The sequence below is a fragment of the Aspergillus fijiensis genome (genome assembly GCF_003184825.1).
Source record: "Aspergillus fijiensis CBS 313.89 unplaced genomic scaffold BO72scaffold_4, whole genome shotgun sequence".
Classification (NCBI taxonomy): Eukaryota; Fungi; Ascomycota; class Eurotiomycetes; order Eurotiales; family Aspergillaceae; genus Aspergillus; species Aspergillus fijiensis.
In genome coordinates, this window is record NW_024468980.1 from 162,314 (window position 1) to 182,918 (window position 20,605).

At 53.7% G+C, this 20,605-nt stretch overlaps 3 protein-coding genes and 1 non-coding gene across 4 annotated transcripts; 2 read left to right on the plus strand and 2 right to left on the minus strand.

The window, feature by feature from the left end:
* Positions 1–169: 169 nt before the first annotated feature.
* Positions 170–250, minus strand: BO72DRAFT_t32. Its single transcript has one exon. It is a non-coding gene; the product is annotated as a tRNA-Ser (tRNA).
* Positions 251–406: 156 nt separating this feature from the next.
* On the plus strand, positions 407–5,693 carry BO72DRAFT_482873 (E3 ubiquitin-protein ligase SSM4). The gene is made up of 2 exons (XM_040947758.1): positions 407–3,922; positions 3,975–5,693. The coding sequence occupies exons 1-2, from the start codon at positions 649–651 to the stop codon at positions 5,537–5,539; spliced, it is 4,839 nt and encodes a 1,612-aa protein (XP_040805684.1). The 5' UTR covers positions 407–648; the 3' UTR covers positions 5,540–5,693.
* A 658-nt stretch (positions 5,694–6,351) lies between these two features.
* On the plus strand, positions 6,352–10,558 carry BO72DRAFT_420382 (uncharacterized protein; the record flags this gene model as incomplete). Its single annotated transcript, XM_040942712.1, has 2 exons — positions 6,352–9,739; positions 9,806–10,558. The coding sequence occupies 2 exons, from the start codon at positions 6,352–6,354 to the stop codon at positions 10,309–10,311; spliced, it is 3,894 nt and encodes a 1,297-aa protein (XP_040805685.1). The 3' UTR covers positions 10,312–10,558.
* Positions 10,559–11,672: 1,114 nt separating this feature from the next.
* BO72DRAFT_176401 (acetyl-CoA carboxylase ACC1) lies at positions 11,673–19,231 on the minus strand. Its single transcript, XM_040939431.1, has 3 exons — positions 18,641–19,231; positions 18,395–18,565; positions 11,673–18,326 (listed from the first exon to the last, which is right to left on the minus strand). Exons 1-3 carry the CDS (start codon positions 18,794–18,796, stop codon positions 11,784–11,786), a joined length of 6,870 nt encoding a protein of 2,289 aa, XP_040805686.1. The 5' UTR covers positions 18,797–19,231; the 3' UTR covers positions 11,673–11,783.
* Between the last annotated feature and the right edge of the window lie 1,374 nt (positions 19,232–20,605).

Sequence of the window (20,605 nt, forward strand, 5' to 3'; positions counted from 1 at the left end):
CTTCTAAACAGAAGCCTAGTACTACAGACACAAGCCCCATTCTATCGGAAGCATTAACACCCGAGTAATGCAATGGACACAAAAAGGTACCACCGAGGATCAGAAAACCATGGCACAAGCTAAAACAGCAATGTGGTATAAGAAACCCAAAAGCAAAAAGGAAATGTTTCGTCAGCGACAGGATTCGAACCTGTGCACACGAATGTATCAGATTTCGAGTCTGACGCCTTAACCACTCGGCCACACTGACTTGTTGTTGACTTTAGTGCCCGCCCTCAGAACATAGCCCCTAATTCCAGCAGACATTGATGGCATGGCTGCCTGCTGTGGCGCTGTGGCTGAGTCAGTCGCATTGCGGGAACTTGCCTGCCCCAACTTGATGTACCGCAGCACCACATCATCCCAACATCTAACCACCCAAACCTCACTTTCACCTCAACACTGGAGGCAGAACCGAGTCGCGCACCCAAAATCTTGGCTGATGCGTAAGCATCTCCCATCTACGCCAGACAGGAACAGTTTATCCACCCAGTCTTCTCCTAAAAACATATTCCGGATACACGTCGACGGTTTCCCATGCCCGACGAACATGATACTTGAGTGAACACTGAAGGACGAAAGGTCGTCGCATCGAAACTGGCCGAAAAGATGGAGTTTGCCAACGACAACCCCCGTGATTATGCTGGCTCAGCACCTTTTCCGGATCTCATGAACGACCCAGCCTACGACACGAACCACAAAGGAAAAGAAAGGGAATTTGACGAACCGGACACCTGTCGGATATGTCGTGGGGAGGGAACCCCGGAAGAGCCGCTCTTTTACCCCTGCAAATGTAGTGGGAGCATCAAGTTCGTTCACCAAGCTTGCTTGGTAGAATGGTTATCCCATTCGCAGAAAAAGCACTGCGAACTCTGCAAGACACCGTTTCGCTTTACCAAATTATACGATCCCAATATGCCACAGAGCCTCCCAGCTCCGTTATTTTTCAAACAAATCATGATTCATAGCTTCCGTACCGTCGTCACATGGCTCCGTTTCATTCTAGTGGCATTTGTCTGGCTGGGTTGGCTGCCATGGTCCATGAGAGCGATATGGAGGGCCCTCTTCTGGCTTGCAGATGGTCGCTGGACTGGTGCTGACAATAATCATCAACCCGGCATAGACTTTGTTGTAGCGAATGGCACTACCACCACTATTATTCAAGCCGCTACAGGATTATCCAGATCGACGACTTCGCAACCTAGCACCGCCGATGTACCATCAGTGCAGTCTCCGGTATCTTCCATGTTCGGTTTTGCTTCAGGTGAACCGTTGCTCTTTACACTCATCAAGAAAGCTTTCTCAGTACTGTTCTCCCCTGCAATGTCGGTCACTGGGTCTATTGGGGCCAACTCCAATATGACTGCCGCAACATACAATCCAAGACGTCCCTCATGGTTATCCGATGTCAAATTCCTGAATACCCTGACACCGTCTCCCACCATCAACAACATCATCATCGATACATTGGAGGGTCAGCTTATCACCCTGCTCGTCGTTATCTCATTCATCCTGATATTTCTCATCCGGGAATGGGTCGTACAGCAACAGCCCATGGCGAACATTGCTGAGGGAGAGCGCGAAGCAGCTGTTCAACTCATAGCGAATAACCTTCAGAACCAGCCGGTAGAGAATGCGGAGCCGGCGGAAGATGCTGCTTTACCACCACAGGATGCTGAGTTGGACGCCGAAGATCACGAACCTGCAGGAGATGACTTCCATCGTGCCTTCAACATGCCGGCAAGCCCCGCGGTTGACTTGGATCAGTTTCCTAGGTCATCGCCGCTCGACCCCGAGAGTCGTAGTGGCTTCGAATCTCCTGAGTCACAAGGCTTTGAGCCCTTGCGATCGTTCCAAAACACCGGTGAAAGTGACGGTGAAGCGGAACTGGACTTCCCATCCGAGCAGCCATACGCTCAAACCTGGCCTGGTGTGGATACCTTCAGAGACCTTTGGGACCGGGGCCATGGCGATCCCGAACAGGTATTGAGAATTGTACGCGATGAAGGCCGCCAGAATGACCTGGATTGGATTGTCAACGCCGTGAGCAAGATCCAGCGCAATGAAGATCGCCAAGACCAATGGAGACGGGACCCGCCGCTTGAAGCCTCTTCCAGCACTCACTTCGATGCTGGTATGACTCAACCTGAGGGTGCTTCAGCCCCGGAACAATTGGATGATGATCGCGCCTTACTATCAACAAGTACTAGGCCCTGGAGCTTCGCAGAGGCGGTTCAAGGCAATGCAGATATCGACAGACTAGAACGACACCCGGACTCCGATGGTTTCCGATCCAGTTCTTATCACGCCACCGAGCGTGAGCCTCCTCAGGAGCCTACACCCTCAAGCAATGATGCACCTCAGATGGGTGATCAAAATAGTGCCGCGATTCCTAACCAGGCTGATCCCGCCAATGATCACGAACAATCAAGTAACCACCCAAGTACTACTGAAGCCGCTCGGCCCATCGAAAATCACCACAAGAGCTTCGTTGCTTGCCTGCTTGATTGGTTTTGGGCAGATGTTGGGACTGACGACCAGGGCCAGGACCAGGACCAGGCTCATGACGATGACGAACAAGTAGTAGTTGACCCTGAGTTGGAGGCACCATTTGTTCCGATCCAGAACGACAGACGTCTTGCTGAGGGTGGTGCACAAGATAACCAAGGACTCATGCAGGATCCGGGCGTCGATGGCAACGACCTCGATGCGGTGGAAGATGGCGATGATCTAGAGGGAATCCTCGAGCTTATTGGTATGCAGGGCCCAATCTTCGGTCTTCTTCAGAACGGTGTATTCAGCGCCCTTCTGATCTCGTTCACGGTTGCAATTGGTATCTGGCTCCCCTATCTCTGGGGGAAAATCGCCCTTGTCCTCCTGGCGAACCCAGTGCACCTGATTGTCGGTGTTCCTATGACTGCTATATCCGTCTTCGCTGATGTCGCGCTTGATACCCTCATCGGTAGTTTGGGCTACCTAATGTATTGGGGCAGCCTGATCTGCAAGACATTGCTTGGGCCCTTCATTGCATTTGCTCCAGTGGCCGATTGGATCCCCGAAACCAAGTCCGTAACCAGCGCCTCGTTATCGCTCATTGATGCCAGCAGTTCCCGTCTACGGAACGCCCTCCAATCGTTTTTCGTGTTTCACGAATCCGACGTTCCTATGTTCTCCGTACTCTCGCACCACGCTCTCAAGATCCACCAGGCGCGCATCTCCTATTTTATTGGAACGGTCTTCTCCGTCGGCAAATTTATTTTGCACGACTTCCCCCTCCGACTTTTGAATGACGGGCTTCCCGGCGCCTTGTCTTTTGGTCGCGAGACCATCGACTTCACTGGTCTGATGATCCAAGCACGCGATCAGATCTACAGCCTGGGGAACCAGATTCTTTATACTTCAAATGGAACAAATGTCTTCATGGCTGGCCTAAACGGAACCTCGCCCAATGGCATCAATATCTCCCAAGAATTAGCTGTTTGGGATACCAAGGACCGGGTCATCGCCATTCTACTGGGCTACGTACTAGCATCGGTTGTTGGACTACTCTACCTCCGTGTCACGAATCTTCTCTCCGGCGCAGAGCGTCGCCAAAGGGTTGAGGGCCTCATCGCGGATGTGATACATCAGGGTGGCGGGGTCATGAAAGTGATTCTCATTATTGGGATCGAGATGATAGTTTTCCCGTTGTATTGCGGCTCTCTACTCGATGTTGCGCTGTTGCCATTGTTCGAGAATGCTACCATCGCATCACGCCTTGAGTTCACTGCTTCCTCTCCTCTGACATCGCTTTTTGTGCATTGGTTCATTGGCACTTGCTATATGTTCCACTTTGCTCTTTTCGTTTCGATGTGCAGAAAGATCATGAGGAGTGGCGTTCTTTGTAAGTCTACTCCTACTTTTCGCCTTCTGGCATTTACTGACCATTATGCAAGACTTTATCCGCGATCCAGATGACCCAACATTCCACCCCGTGCGCGATGTCCTGGAAAGGAATATTACGACTCAATTGCGCAAGATCGCATTCAGTGCCCTAGTGTATGGCGCGCTGGTTGTTATCTGCCTCGGAGGGGTTGTCTGGGGTTTGTATTATGGCCTAGATGGCGTTCTCCCGATCCACTGGTCTGCCACAGTCCCTGTATTGGAGTTCCCCGTCGATCTGCTATTCTACAACTTCGTGATGCCATTCGCTATTCGATCTCTCAAGCCATCTGACGGGTTACACGGCCTTTACGATTGGTGGTTTCATAAGTGTGCTCGCTTCTTACGCTTGACCAACTTCTTTTTTGGAGATAGACAGCCAGATGAAGAAGGTCGCCATGTCGGACGGAGCTATTGGGCACTGTTCTCGGCGGCGGAACCAAATGCGGAAAACTCTACAGCCAGCGGAAGTCAGGCTGCAGACACCGATGAAAAATTTGACAGCGCATCAATTGTCCGTGATGGCAGATTTGTACGGGCTCCTGCTTCGGATCAGGTCCGCATTCCCAAGGGCAATAAGGTGTTTGTGGAGGTGACCGAGAACAACGAGAGACTGGATGGGGTACCGGACACGGACCAGGGATTGCACGGCCGGGCTAATGAGATGTTCACGAAAGTCTACGTGCCTCCAAATTTTAGAACCCGGATTGCGGCCTTCATCCTACTCATCTGGGTGTTTGCTGCAGCTACCGGTGTAGGCATCACTGTTCTTCCCCTGATCATTGGCCGGAAAATCATGAATTCGAGCTTCCCCCACCGGCCAATGAATGATATCTACGCTTTCTCAACTGGCTTGAGCATTGTCGGCACTGCTGCCTACATCGGCTTCTACAGTCGGACCTTCTTTGATATGGCCAAAGAGCGGTTGGGTGTCTATCTGCAATCTCCCCAGCAGGTCTTCCTCGGGATCAAGAATGCGCTTCATGATGTCATCCGACTGCTATACGTCTTCATTGCATTCGCAGTCGTGTTACCATCTGCATTCGCTCTGATCATGGAGCTCTACATTCTCGTGCCCGTGCACACTTATCTCGGAGGCCCAGAGGCGCATGTGATTCATTTCATCCAAGACTGGACCCTCGGCGTACTCTATGTCCAGATGGCCGTCAAATTTGTGCTGTGGAACTCTAGATCCCGCCAAACTGCTGCTCTCCTTGCCACTTTCAGGGATGGATGGCTGAAACCTAACGCCAAAATCGCCACGCGAGGTGTTCTGCTTCCCGTCACTCTCCTCACCGTCATTGCTGTATTGATACCACTTTCCATGGGATTCGCACTGAACTCGACGATCTTCTATAATACGCCGGAGGTGCAGTTCAAGGTGTACCGCTATGCGTATCCGGTGACCCTGACGTTGAGTTTGATTGCGTGGCTCGTTTATTTGGTCCGTCGCCAAGTGGAGATTTGGAGGGTGAACATCCGCGATGATGTCTACCTCATTGGTGAGCGGTTGCATAACTTCCGTGACAAGCGGGCTCGAGACGTTGGGGGTGTTCCTCGGAGAGTCATCACCGGTTGATCCTGACCAGGCATCAGCCATGCAAAAGTGATCTAGGCTCCCGTCCTTTTGAGTGTTGCGCACTCTTCTCTCGAGACTTATTCTCGTTCTGTTCCGTGTACATCAATTGCGTTTGCTAAATAGATTTTTTATGAACAAGATCTTTCAAGACGTCCCAAGTCCGGCTGCAGAAGTGTACTCCGTAAAGTGTAAAGGCGGGATGATCCGCCATCATATCGGGGCTGAGTCAGCCGGTTAAAGTGGAGGTGCACGTGCCTCTCAGCCCGCTCTGGTGGAGTTCGCGCGGGCTGGGGGCAGGGAATGGCGGCTGCCTGTCGGCTTCGGTAGCGGCGGAGACTTGGTCGATTTGGTCGATTTGGTGGGATCTTCAGGCCGAAAGAGCGAAGCAACTGGCGAAAACCGTAACTGTGGCTTGGCACTGATGAGGCTTTGCAATGCACTCGCCACTCCCTATTGGTTAGGCAACAGGATTCCCACTTGGCCGCCTTCTGTTAGTCGTCTCGATTCTCTCTATTCTTTAATTCCTCTCTCTAGTTCATTTACCACACTGCACTCACTCATTCACTCACTCACTCAACTTCCTCTCTTTCTTTCTCCTTTCAATCTTCATTGACCCCCTCTTTCCACTTCACCTAGCTAACCTACGCGCGATCTCACCACCCCCCCGCCGTATTACACTGTACCCGCTGCAGACCATGCGTCGCCAATAGCAGCACATAGTTGCATTTGCCGCCCTCCCCGCTCTGCAATGCTGTGAGGCTATAGTCCCCGCTTACCCTCGTTCAACTTAATTCCGGACTCTGCGCGCCAAGATGTCCGTTCTTCGCCATCATGGAGGTGTCTACCTCCAACGGCGTCTTACCAAGATGTACACAGATACCAAGACCTCTTGTGAAAGTGTGACCACGGCCTCCAATGCTGTCGATGACCCCGAATTGATTAACTTGCACCGGGATTTCAAGACGCAGAGAGATAGGTTGCTAGCCTGGGGTCTGGACTGGAGCGATGCCAGTGCCGCCCAGCCCAACGACATCGACGAGTCATTGACCCAGGCGGGCTACAGCGATGTGGTAGCGAGTGTTATGTCTTCGATCCAGGAGCTTCTCAATGAGGCCGAACGTCTCCAGCATGGCGACGTCGCCTCCGATCTACCCCCCAAAGGTGGGAGTAAGACCGATGCGACGAAGAGCAGCCTCAGCAACTTGCCAGTCAAGTCGCATTGGACGAGCGAGGAGATCAGTCGCTCCAAGACTCTTCTCGCCGACCTGACCGGCTGTATCGATACTCTTTACGACCTTTCGCGCTCACGACGAGACATGAACGCCAACATGGCGGCTGGTGGTCAGGCTGCCGCTAAAGGCCGATCTCGGCCCGCGGCGCCCACCGACTACTCGCTTCTCGACACCAAAGCGGCCTATCACGGAGCATCCTTCGACAGTAAGCAGGCGTACTTATCCCAACAGGAATCTTTTGACTATTCGCCATCGTCTACATTGCAAGGAAAGAAGTTCGACAAACTGCCTCTTGACAACGCCTTTGGCTCCTTGAACAATTATGTCATCGATCGTACTAAGTTGCAGCTTGCCGGCGCCTCTCATGACAATAATCCCCCGCCGTATGAGCAGGTGGCTGCCACCACCAACTCCAGAGCCGTCGGACGTATGCCGACCTCAGCGTCACCATTTCTGCAAGGCACGAGAGACTTCTCGGTGACCATTCTGGTTGAGTACACACCCATGATGCTCGAAGCATCTGGGCCAGGCACTTCTCCGGAGAAGAAACGGTTAGACCACGTACATCAGAGTCTTGAGCAACTCGTTCAAAATGCTCGCGTCTCTCACCTAGGCTTGATGAAGTTTTTGGGCTATTATGTCGACATGCCCAATTCTCGTTACGCGTTCATCTACCAGATGCCAGTCGACTACTTCCCCTTTCTACAAAACCCCACCGACCTCCTCAATGGCTTGAAGCCAAGGACTCTGGTTTCGATGTTCCAAGCTGGCGATGATTATCAGGTGCCCAATTTAGAAACCCGATTTCGCTTGGCGTACGATCTTTTGATGGCGGTCCTGCAGCTGCGGAGCCAAAATCTCGTTCACGGAAACATTAACAGCAGCAACGTCCTCATCTTCCCTGGTCTGACAACTTCGAATAGCAACGAAGTCGGATTGACCGAGAATCTTCGCCGTCCTTACCTGACCTCGTTTTCCCATTTCTCCCGAAATGGCCCGGCTTCGGAGCCGTTGTCCTCTAGCATGTATCGCCATCCGGACGACAAGAGATCAATCGATGACGATGCTGCCTGGGCATACGATCTCTACTCCCTCGGATTAGTATTGCTGGAGATCGGTCTGTGGAACCCGATCAGTCGCATCTGGAAGATGAAGTATAACAACTCCATCTTCAAACAACGGATAGAAAGTGTTTACTTGCAAAAGTTGGCACCAAAATGCGGGAGTGCATATCTTCATGTGGTCCAGCTTTGTCTCGATGCGCCGAACTTTCATCTCTCTACCCAACCGTTCGACGACTTCGAGCTCCGAGTGCCTCAGACTTTTCATTACCCCGTCCTGGATCTGTCGGCCCCTGACAGCATTTTCTCCTTCTCCATGAACTTCCTCTACACGATGTGCAAGATCATGTGGTCCTGCTGCAGGGTAGACATGTTCTCAGCGCCTGACGCCGAGGAGTTGGATGATTACCTCCCACTCGCTCTGGTCCCTGGTCTAGGCCCAGCTGCAGCAGAAGCGCCCATGCGTGAATATCACTCCACCCCGGACAACCTGGCAGCATACAAAACTCCATTTGCACCGCTTCCTACTTCCGAGATCAGACCGATGCGAGAACAATCAACCATAGATGATCGGAGGGTGCGGAAACGTACGTTCAAGAAATTGTCCAATGTTGAGATTCCCCAGGATCATCTGAATAGTTGGAACTTCCACATGATGCCACGACTGAGGAAGCTTCTGCAAAAGGTCTTGAAAGAATCTACCGAATCTTGCAGTGTCACGCTCATGATGACTGGCGAGTCGGTGGACAATGCCCGGACGACAATCTGTGTTACTTGTGCTAGCACCAAGAAAGTCAGGGCGGCTCTCAAAAAGTACTTTGTTCTCGACAGCGATGATTGGGATCTTATTGTACTCCGAGGTGATGTTCAGCGGTCCAAGGTACCCCGCAAGAAGCGTCGCAAGCCGACGAGAACCGGACCTGACACTCCCAACTCGCCCGCGTATGCTCAGCAAGATCCAAACCCTTGTTATCAAGAGCGGCCGCTTTGCGGGGCATCGATAGGTGCTTTCATGAATGAGGAGCATTTGCCGCCCGTCACCTACGGTGGGGCCATCATGGTCGATGGTATGCCATATGGCATGACGGTGCATCACATGCTCGAGTCACCCAGCGATCAAGAGGACGATGACGACCACGATGACAGTGGTCCCCTTCGGTCCGCAGGGAACTGGCCTCGAGAAGGGACGACGCAGCAAACTGCGCAGTTCATGTATTCTTGGCGTGAAGACAGTCGATCAGATGCTGCCTCAGACCTCGAACTTGAGGTTTCCGAGGATGAGGACGACGATGATCAATCGGTTACGAACAGTCTAGACGAGAATTACGACGACTTCGACCTTTCTGAAGGCTACTCCACTGATGAGGATGACCCCAACGCAGACGACCCGTATGATGACGAGGACGCAGCATCAGTCGGAGACACATCGGGCGTGGAACCCGGGGACGAGCCCCTGCTGTTTGTCACGCAACCCGCGATTGATGATATCGACGAGAACTTCTTCCCGTCTCTGGAAGATCGCGACGACGAACACCTGGCCTCTCACTCTTTTGGATTCGTCCATGCCTCTTCGGGCGTTCGCCGCTGGACGCGCAAGGGGCTCAGACACGAGATTGACTGGGCGTTGATCAAGATCAATGATGATCGCATCGATGTCCGCAACGTGGTTTTCGATCGGACCTCGCGTCAACACCCCTACCAACAGAGACACGGCGCTCCCGGCCAGCCTGAAACCATCCACCTCAACAACATAGCTCGACTGGAAGACCTTGGTGGTCTCAAGGTTCATTGCTGCGGACGAACCAGCGGCCTCCAAACGGGCCAGATCTCCAAAGCAATGACGCTGGTGAAGCTGCACGGGCGCCAGACCTTTTCCATCAGCTTCTGCGTGGATGGGAATTTCGGAGGTAAGTGAGTTTGTCGGCTGCCCATCTACGCCCCGATCTAGTCATTAACTTTTCTCTTATCTCTAGTCCCCGGCGACTCCGGCGCATGGGTCTTCGAAAAACACACCGGGCGCGTATGCGGACACGTGCTCGCCTGGTCCGAAAAGAGCCACACGGCCTACATCGCGCCGATGGAGATCCTGCTCGAGGATATCGCGCGCACCCTCAACGCGACGTACATCTCTCTCCCCGGCAATAACCGCGACGGAGCGCTCTCGTACGCCCTGCCGCAACAGCCGATCCCCACACCCGATCACTATCACCATCATCAGCATCAACAGCACCACCCGTTGGCCCCCAATGCACGATACAACGCCCCCCTTCCCCTTCCCGACCAACTCCCCGTGGATTTTGGGCACCTGCGTCTCGACGACCGCCATCAAGGCCACCATCCGCCCGGAAGAGGCAGCGGCAGCGGCCCGGTCAACCCCAGCCGCGGTCTGCGCGAAGCAGCGGCAGCCAATCCGTATGGCGGGATGGGCGCCGCGCCTATCCTCTCTCCACCTCGGAGTCTAGAAAGACAACTTGCCTAACCCCTGGGGAGTTCTTCAACCATTACCACACCCCCTGACCTTTCCACCCCCAGTCTTTTTCCAAGATACCCCAACCCTTACCCTTACCCTATGACACCCCCAACAACATTCATTCCCCTGATGACCCGAAACGAGTGTCTTTCCAAAACAATAATACCCCATCTTGTACCTGCTATAACCCTTTTGCTTTCAAGCTAGCTAGCTATCTATGTGTCCAATCCATCCTATCCAATCACATCCATTTTAGAAACTTGCCGAAATCTCATGGCTAAAACAATGCGGCCGGTCGTAACCCTGTCTCGCTGGTAGCACGCACATAAAAAGAAATCCCGCCAAATCACGGGGAAACATGGTCTGGCTCTCCAATCTCCAATACTTCCGGTGCCCATCATCCGTCCCTTTGCATCTGACCTTCATCCAATCACAGACACAGTCACAGCCAGTCACAACCAACCAACAAAAACCAACCCTTCCTTTCCCTTTCAACGTAGGATCTCTATCTTTATCTGCAGCAGGTCGCTTGCTGGTGTTGTGCAGTACTATACCAGCGGAAAGAGTAGCAGTAGCAGCAGCAGCAGCCAGTAGCCAGTAGCTAGTAAAGATTAAGAGCAATTGCCAGATAGGTAGGTAGGTAGGTACCTAGCAACTAGCACAGGGCCTCCCTCGTCTCCTTCCAATCAAAGGTATCCATCCGTTCACACAGACTAGAGTATCCAGAGTCGGAGCGGCGATGGTTTCAATGAAGTAGGGTACGATACATAGATAGACCAGACTGTTCAACAGGGAAGGGGGAAGGGAATGTTGATTGGTATCGTATAGGGCAGGTAGTACCACGCCGCACCTGGGTTGCCTGGATTTTTGTTACAAGTGGATTTCGGCAACAGGGGTCTGTCTGTCTGCTTCTGCCTGCCTGCCTGCCTGCTGGGACTGTGAGCATCATCAAATGTATACTGAACTGATATAAGAGTAGGAAGTATCTGCGTCTACCCATTCTACTATTAGGGACCCATGAATTTGTACAAGGAAAGAACATTTTCCTCATGTGAGAAGACAAACCTGTGACGGCGCTAGACCAATGTAAAGTAAAATGGTAGCGCAGCAGCACATGTTTTTTAGCAGCACTACATTTCCAAAACTTACACAGAAAGGAAAGAAGTTGTTCAAAACAATGCATTTGTAGAAAAATATGCTAAAGGTAAGATACAAAAAGCCAGATGCTGAACTGAGACCAAAACTGAGACATAAACACATAACCGGGTGGTATATGCACCATCACCCATCATCGATGAAACAAACCAAAGCCACACCATGCACCCTCTTGACCCTAACATAAAAAAAGAACAAAGATCACAAACCCCTCCTTGGATAAGGATGGCTCGGCCTTTATACCAAATAGTTCATGATAAGAACAAAACTAAAAAATGCTGTCTAACCGCATGGAAAGGGGTACAAAACTTCGCTGCATCTTTCCTTTAGTTGCCAGCCAAGAACTTGAGAACAGCCTCCTTCTCCTCAACAGGAAGCACGCTCAGAACTTGCTGCACACCCCTGAGACCTCCCTCCTTGTTGTTGATCAACAACTGCGCAACCTCGGTAGCAATGTTCTCCGTCTTGAGAGAGTCGACCTTGGTCTGGATCGCCTTCTTGTTCTCCTCGTACCACATGGCCACGCGACGGTCGTCGTGCTCCAGCTCGTCGTCAAGGAGGCCGGTCCATCCGTGCAGAGTGCGGAGGTGCACCGCACGGGCGGACTCGGTCTGAGCAGGAGCGCTGGCGTCGGCAGCAGCGGGGATGGCAACAGTGCCGTCGCGAGCAGCGGGAGAAGGAGCAGCAGTGACCATGCGCTTGACGATCAGCTCCTCGCTCAAACGGCGACGGAGACGCCAGTAGAAGAAGCGACGAGCGTTCTTCCAGGTGAGCGCCTGGCGGATGGTGTTCTTGGCCTGCATACGTCCGGCGCGGTCGTGAAGATCGGCGAATTGGAGGGCAATCTGCAGGTAGACGGGCAGAAGTTGCTCCTCGCGAACAGCCATCTTGGCCTTAATGTCCGAAAGCTGCTCCTTGCTGAGAGAAGTGTCCTCGAGAGAACGGCGGAGCTCGCCATAAGTAGGATCCAGACGAGCCATGGTGTCCAGCTGCTTGTCACGGCGGTACTTGATGTTGACGATACCCTCGGGCTCGAGAACACCACCACGAGCTTCTTCGTCGGCGTACATCTCCATCTGGTCAGGGTTGATGGTGGGATCGACGACGACCCAGGATCCACCACGAAGCTCACCGTAAGGCGGGATGTAGATGAAGATGGGCTGCTCGTACTTGACGAGGGCGTCGACGATGTAAGAACCGTACTTGAGAACCTCGTTGTACATGTCACGCTGACCACCAGAGAAACCTCTCCAGTTTGCCAGGATCATAACGGGCAGCTGCTCACCGTTGTTGAAGTCACGGAGAGCCTGGGCGGTCTTGAAGGCCGAGTTGGGGTACCAGACACCACCAGCCTCGGTGCTGATCATCTCCATGGAGTCGGGGTTGGCAGGATCGGCAGGAGTGACGTTCTCAACAGAGCGAGTCTCAACAGCGATGACACCCATGGGGATACCACCAAGTCTAGCACGACCAACAACCACGGTGCGAGCCCATCCACCGAGAGCTTCCTCGAAGGAGCCGGCGTCGAACAGACCAGGGAGGAAGCCCTCGTCGTCCTGCTTACCAGCAATGAGCCAGCGGGGATCATAAGGCTGCTTGTTGGGAGGGTAGTAGTCCACGTCACGGTCCCAAGTATCGAACCAGGGGCGAATGGGGATAGGAGCGCCCTTCCTGTCAGGGACAAACGACATCCACTCCACAATCTTCTGCACACCCTCAAAGTCATCAGTAGCGGTCATGTGAGACACACCGTTCTTGTACATGATCTGGGTACCACCCAGCTGCAAGTTGGAGGTGTAAACCTCTCTGCCCAGCAGCTTGTTGATAGCGGGGGCACCAGTAAGGATGATGGGCTGGCCTTCGACCTGAATAGCTCTCTGTCCAAGGCGGACAAGGTAAGCTCCAATACCGACGGAACGGCAGGTAACCAGAGTGATGGTGAAGATATCCTCGTAAGCCTTGGAAGTGGCACCAGCAATAAGACCAGAACCCTTCAGACACTCAACACCCAGGCCATCCTTGGCACCGATGATGGTGGTGATCTTGTGGCGTTCTTCACCCTCGTCGGTAATGAGCTCGGTAATGACCTCCTTCTTGCCACTGGCATCCAGCTTGCTCTTGACTTCGGGGGTGAAGTAGAGGTACTTGAAGCCAGCCTCAGGCTTGCTTGCGTCATTCCAAGCAACGGAGAAGTAAGGAATGAGCTCATCAGCCATACCGATACGAGCACCAGAGTTGGCAGAAAGGTAGATGCGAGGAATGCCAAGCTTGCGGGCCAGCTCGGTACACTTGTGGAAGAACTTGTCTTCCTGGGGACCGAACGAACCGATCTGGAAGGTGATGTCGTTGGCAACAATGATGAAGCGTCTGCCACGAGGGTACTCAGGAGTGCGAGCAGTGACGATCCAACCGACCATACCGTGGGTGTTGGTACCAGGACCACGGGAGATCTCGACCAGGTTGTCGGTGTCATCCAAGACAAGCTCGCTGTAGTCAATACATTCACCGACAGGAGGGCGCTGCTCAGCCAGGGAGGGGATCTGCTCGACGGCCTTGGTCCAGCTGTTCTGGAAGGCCTGTCGGAAGAGCTCAGGGAAGTCATAGACGTACTGAGTACCCATGAGGTGGGCCTTGTAGCGCTTGGGCTGAAGCCATTCCTTGGTAGGGTAAGGAGTGGACACGGGGCGCAAGTGCATGGATCCAAGCTTGTTGCTGCCACCGTCAATGCTGTGGAAGATCCATTCACCCTTCTCAGACTTCTTCTCGATGTAGAGCTCAACCTGGATGATGAAACCGAAGGTGTTGGTGATGATCACGCGCAGGGGGAAGGGAACACCGGTAGCGGGATCGGTGCAGAGGATGCGGATCTCAGCACCAGTGACACGCAGTCTCCAGAGGCGGCGACCGAAACGCTCCAAGAAGCCGTTCAAAGCCTGCTCAACATCCTTGGGCTGGAGGTTGAAGACGGGCGAGAAGTTGATGAAGATGTGGTTCAGATCGGAGTTGTTGTTGCCAATAATCTCCAGGGCATCCAAAATGTCGTTCATCAGGCGGTCAGCCTCGGAAATCAGGTATTCCGCAGTAGGGATGTCATCACGAAGGCGACCAGGACGCACAACAGCACGAACGAAGTAGCGCTTGTCAACAGCCTTGTCATTCTCGGGACCCTTGCCGTAAGCCTCGTAAATGTGGATGTTACGGTTCTCGGTGAAGACAGGCTTGATCTTGAACTTGGACAGACGTCCGAGTTCAAGTTGGAAGGCAAGGGCGGGCTCGTTGTGGCGGATACTCTCGTCCTCCTCGTAGGCGGGACCACGGAAGGTGAAGTAGCCAGGGTAGATACCGTTCTTCCCACAGATGAAAGTGACACGGCGGATACGGCGAGCAAGCAACTCCTCCTTCAGGTCCGCAAGCAACTCGTTGGCCTGAGTGACGATCTGGTTGTCGTCCAAATCCTCGACATCACGGATAGCGATGTTGAGAACGTTGTTCAACTCGCCATCAGTCTCAACGCGGGGAGCAGGACGGCGCTTGCCCTCCAGGTTGGCGAGCAAACCATTGTCACTAGGTCTCTTGGCCTTGGAACCAGCCCGGGGGAAGACCTCCAAGGCACGAGGAAGATACTCGGCAGCGTCCTCCAAGTACTGAACCGGGAAGATGACACCCTTTCTCATGGGCTCGTTGCCATCGCCAACGAGGTAAGACATATCGCTGATGGAGTTGATACGCTTGAAGGGGTTCAACTCAGCAGTAGGGGTGCTGGGAGTGGAGGGGTCGGTGGTGGAAAGAGAGCCGAACTCAGGCTGACCAAGCTTGCCGAGGGTGAAGTCCCAAGAGAGAAGAGGAGGCTCACCGGCCTGGTTGTACTGAATACCCTTCAGGGTGTAGGCACGGTAAGCACGGCGCACGTACACCTCGAGGGCGGCGAGAGTGACCCAAGCGTCCTGGTGCACGAAGAAGCGGGGCAGCACGTCGAAGACGGTGTACTTAGAGTCGACCACCTCCTTCAGAACAGAGAAGTCGGGCTCACGGTGGTCCCAGCCAGTCTCGCCGTAACGAGACTCAACGACAGAGGAGCGAAGAATGAGTTCCATCTGAGACAGACGCTCCTCCAAAGAGGGAAGGGCGCACTGAATGAGAAGCTCACGAGCCTTGAGAGTGACCTTGGCAGCGGAGCGGGACTCAAGCTCAGTGAGCTTCTTGAGGATGGGCTTGAAGTACTTGGCAACGTTACCAACGCCGGGCTGGTTGGGACGGTACATGGCCAAGATAGCGAGAACCAGATTGTTCTTGGTGCCAATGCGGCTGTGAGACAGAACAGTCTGAACAACGCTGGAGATGTCCTCCTTGTTCTCTTCACGGAGCTTCAGAATGGCATCCTCGTCACGGAAGTTGCGGCCGGCGAACAGCTTCTCGACCTCGTAGTACTGCTCCAAGAGTCCGATGAAAACGTTGAACTCGTGGGCCTTGAGGCCATCCATGTACTTGTTGATGACGTGCAGCAGAGGCGAAAGAGTAGTCCGGAGGATCTCGGCATCGGCAGGGTTAACGTTCTCCTCAATGAATTTCTGAATAGTCTTCTGCAGCTGCTTGGCAGGGAACTCGGCCTTGCGGGCGCGAGCACGGTCAACCACGTACTCCAGCTGGCCATCAAGCTTCTGGGGCATACGAGAGTGCAGGGCGGAAGATTGGGCATTCCATTCTCCATAGGGAAGATCAGGGTTGCGGAGGACGTCGACCAACTCCTTGATGGTGGAGTTCATGATGACCGAGTTGTCGTAACCCTTCAAGATGTTCTCGAGGATGCTGTGCAGCAAGAAGAAACGCTGAGGGGGCTTGTTACCGACGACCTGGGGAGGGCCGAGATCAGGCAGCTGGCCAGTGAACGGCTGAGCGTGCTTGACGCGGGACGGGTCATCGAGGGCGAGGATACCCAGGATGTCACCAGCCTCCAGAGTAGCTCCAGGCTGCTTGATCAGCTGGACGATACCATCCTCCTGGGCGATGAGAGGCATGTACATCTTCATGACCTCAACCTCAGCGAAAGCCTGGCCTGCCCGAACGTGCTCACCGTTCTCGACGGTGAACTTGACGAGCTTACCGGGAGAGGGCGTGCGGAGCTGAGTAGGATCGTTCTCCTGCTCGAGCAAGCACGTCTTGCCGTCCACACTGAGACGGGTGGCGGCGGGCTCCTCCTTCCAGTAGACGTTGTGACTGCGTCCGTTCAGGAGAACCAACAGACCGCCGTCCGCCAGCGCACGAACACCGACGGAGCACTTGGAGCCGTTGATGAAGAGGTGGTAGCTGTCGACACCAGCGCGGGTGGCGGTGAACTTGTACCGCATACCCTCGTAGATGAAATCCACGGGGAAAACGGTCTTCAGGACGTCCTTGGAAGGCACCTGACCCTTCTCCAAGCCCTTGCGGTACTCCTCCACACCAGCCTCGCTGGCCTGGTGGGCCTTGGTCACGGCACCACACAGAACGGCCACGATGGGGTCCGGACGCTCCGCAGTCAGCTTGTTGGAGATCAGCTGGTCCAGCCATCCGGTGGTGATGGTGTTGTCCTCGAACGCGGGAGTCTCCAGCAGCTTGATCAGATATTCGACGGTCGTACGGAAATCACCACGGATGCTCAGTTCCTTCAAGGCGATAACCATGTGCTTCCGCGATGCCTGACGGTTCTCACCGTAGGCGAAAATGTGACCGAACTGACTGTCTGAGAAGCTGTGAATACCACCGGAGGTACCGACGGAGAAGTAACCCCAGACGTTGGACGAACTGCGGAAGTTCAGCTCGTGCATGGTACCGCTGGAAGGCTTGAAACCCTCGCCAGGGTCCTCGGAGGTGATACGACAAGCAGTGGTGTGACCCTTGGGCTGGGGACGACGCTGAGTCTTAAAGCTCTCCTCGCTGGAGAAGTCGAAGTCAATCTCGCCGGAAGTGTTGGGGTCGACGCCGTAGAGCAGACGGATATCACGGATGCGGTGGAGGGGGATACCCATGGCAATCTGCAGCTGAGCAGCGGGCAGGTTGACACCGGAGACCATCTCAGTGGTAGGGTGCTCGACTTGGAGACGGGGGTTCAGCTCCAAGAAGTAGAACTTGTCGTCGGCGTGGGAGTACAAGTACTCGACAGTACCAGCGGACACGTAACCGACCAGGCGACCCAGGCTGACGGCAGCGCGCTCCATGGCCTGGAAGGTGATGGGCTTGGCGATAGTGACGGGGGCCTCTTCGATAATCTTCTGGTGACGACGCTGGACGGAACAGTCACGGCCGAAGAGGGAGATGTTGTTGCCATACTGATCAGCCAACAGCTGGACTTCCAAGTGACGGGCGTTACCGGCGAGCTTCATGATGAAGATCGGGGAACCGGGGATCTCGTTGGCGGCAGCGTTGTACAGGCTGACGAAATCCTCCTCGCTCTCGACCTTACGGATACCCTTACCACCACCACCTTCGGAGGCCTTGATCATGACGGGGAAGCCGATTTCCTTGGCCTTTTCCAGACCCTCTTCCGGCGAGAACGTGCAACCCTGCTTGTAAACCTCGTCATCGACGGTGACAATACCTTGGTCGTCGACTCTGACCTCGTCGACCCCGGTTCCAGACCATGGGATACAGGGGACACCTGCATGCTGTGCGACGATGGTCGAGGAGATCTTGTCACCCAGCGAGCGCATGGCCGATGCAGGGGGACCAATGAAGATGATCTTCTTGGGGGAGGCGGCAAGGGATTCGGGAAGACGAGGGTTCTCGGAGGCGTGACCCCAACCGGCCCAGACGGCGTGCACGTCCATTCGCTCAGCCACATCGACAATCAAGTCGACATTGGCATAGTTGTTGTTATTCGTACCTCCGGGAACCTGGTGTGGTTGAGAGCTGTGAGTGACACGTGCGTGGTAAGCCAGTCGAACTGTCCGGGAGCACATACCTCGACGTATTGGTCCGCCATGCGGATGTAATCTGCGTTTGCTCGCAAATCTTCGGGCGTGGCCATGACTGTGAACTGGATGGCCCGCTCGTTGCCGAACGTCTCGTAAGCCCATTTCCGGACGGAACGGATCTCCTTGACGGCAGCGATACCGTTGTTGGCAATCAGAACCTGACCGTGGTTCGGTGGTTAGTGAGGAAAATCCCAAGCCTCCCATGTCTCCGCACTTCTTCCGGGGCAACTCACCGAGCTGATGACGGAGTGACCCTCATGCTTGGCCACGAAATCCCTGACCGCACTGGGGGGAGCAGCGTCGAGGTGGTTACCACCAATGAAATGTGAGGGGAGGTTGGCGGCTTTGGAGCCAGCCTGGCCGTTGACGGCACCGTTGGTGGCGCTCATGGTGCAAAAGTCGGGAGGATTAGGTATTATAGAAATCCCATGCAATGGAATGCAAACAAATCACTCAAAGAGAGAAATTAAAGGTCGCGGGAGAAGCGTATGAAGCGGAAAGAAGAGGATGCAGGCGAGATCGGTAGGGACAGGGCGCAACGAATTGACCGGCCTGGGAGGAGAGATGGCGATGGAAGGGAGGCGCGACTGGCGGAATTTGTTGTGAAGAACGCCCTCACCGTTCTTTAGAAGTGGAGAATTGGCGGGAGTGAAGAAGGGAGGAGAGAAAGATTATTTGCAGTTTCCTGAGGCTGAGACAAGGTGAGCAAACCGAGTCAGCTGTCAGCAAACAGTATGAAGAAGAAGTATTGAAAGCAGGGAGAGAATGCGCGATGCGCCAGGGAGGGGGGGAAAAAGTAGATGGAGGCAAAATAAAAAAAAATAGAGGGCGAGTAGCAGCTGGAGGGGAGGGAATGGGATTGGATGGGGAAAGAAGTGGGAGGGAGAGAGGGAGGGAGGGACTGGAGCCAAAGTGAAAGTCTGGGTCCGGAACGGAACTTACTGTAACTAAACACACCTGCGAGAGAGGATGTAGTTGGGGAGAGAGGAAAGGGAGGAGAGGGAGCGAGAGGAGAGGGGAGGATGGATAGATGGAGAAGAGGCCGGGCCGGCTTTCAATTGGGAATTACAGAGGAGAGAAAGTGGAAGAAGTAGAAGAAAGAGGAAGGAGAGAACGAGGAGAAGAATGGGGATGCGAAGAATAAATTTAATTGCCAGAAGGAGTAGACAGAGTTGAGGCAGAGTGAGTTGTTGTACTGTATGGATAGAGGTACAGAGGTACAGTAGTAACAGTACTGTAGTAGTAGACTTCCAGTTAAGTTACTCCCCGAAGTTGATCATTATCATCATGGAATTGAAGTAAGTACTGTGGTATTGGTAATTACAGCGGAAGGGCGGGCAGTAACTTGCTTAGTGCAGTGGATCGGGATCGGGAAAACTGATGAAGGTTACTACTCGAATAGCGGTGCGGCCTGGTTTGGCTCCATCCAATTTGTGGTTGTTGGGCCCATGACGTCCCCGCCCTCCCTCTTCCTTTTCCCACCACTTTTTTTGGTCGTCGACTTGCCTTGCCAACTGCCAATTGCCAACAAAACCCAGCATTTGTCGAGTCAACAACTTTTTTTTGTCCCTCCAACCCTCGACAGCCAATCCCCGCCCGGAATTTCTCATGTAAGGCACTCCTCGGTACTACAACTTCCATCCACCACCACTTTCAATAAGTTACTATCTTCCAATGCCTTCCATTCCGTCGATCATGGAACAATGTCTGTATTGTACCTCGTAGTCTGTATTGACTCCCGGTAATCTAAGGGTAAGGCTAAGCCTGGTAAATTACCATCTATCAACTGACGGTCTGTGTGTTGCGGTGTTGCGGGACAAATTCCCCGACAAGTCCGGAGTTACAGATCGCGCCGCGCCCACTCCATCTTCGTAGACTACTCAGTCTGAACGCGACCAAGAAACCGACCGGACCATGGCCTCTTATACCATTCTGTCGCTAGAATCCAGCTGACCTCTGATTTTCTTTTTGTTGGGTGCACGGAGGATTGTCTTTCGAAACTGTTATAGTTCGGACTGAGGAATTACTCCGACCCTCGGAGCGCCATGACGGTCAGAGTACCTGAGGAGGAGCTCGGCAGATCCAAGCTTAGTATCTTAGTCTGAGTACTATACCGGTCCGTGTGAAATGTACGTATTTTGCATGTATCTCCATGTAATGATTCTATTATTATGGAGTAGGGCCAGCGCTCATGAATC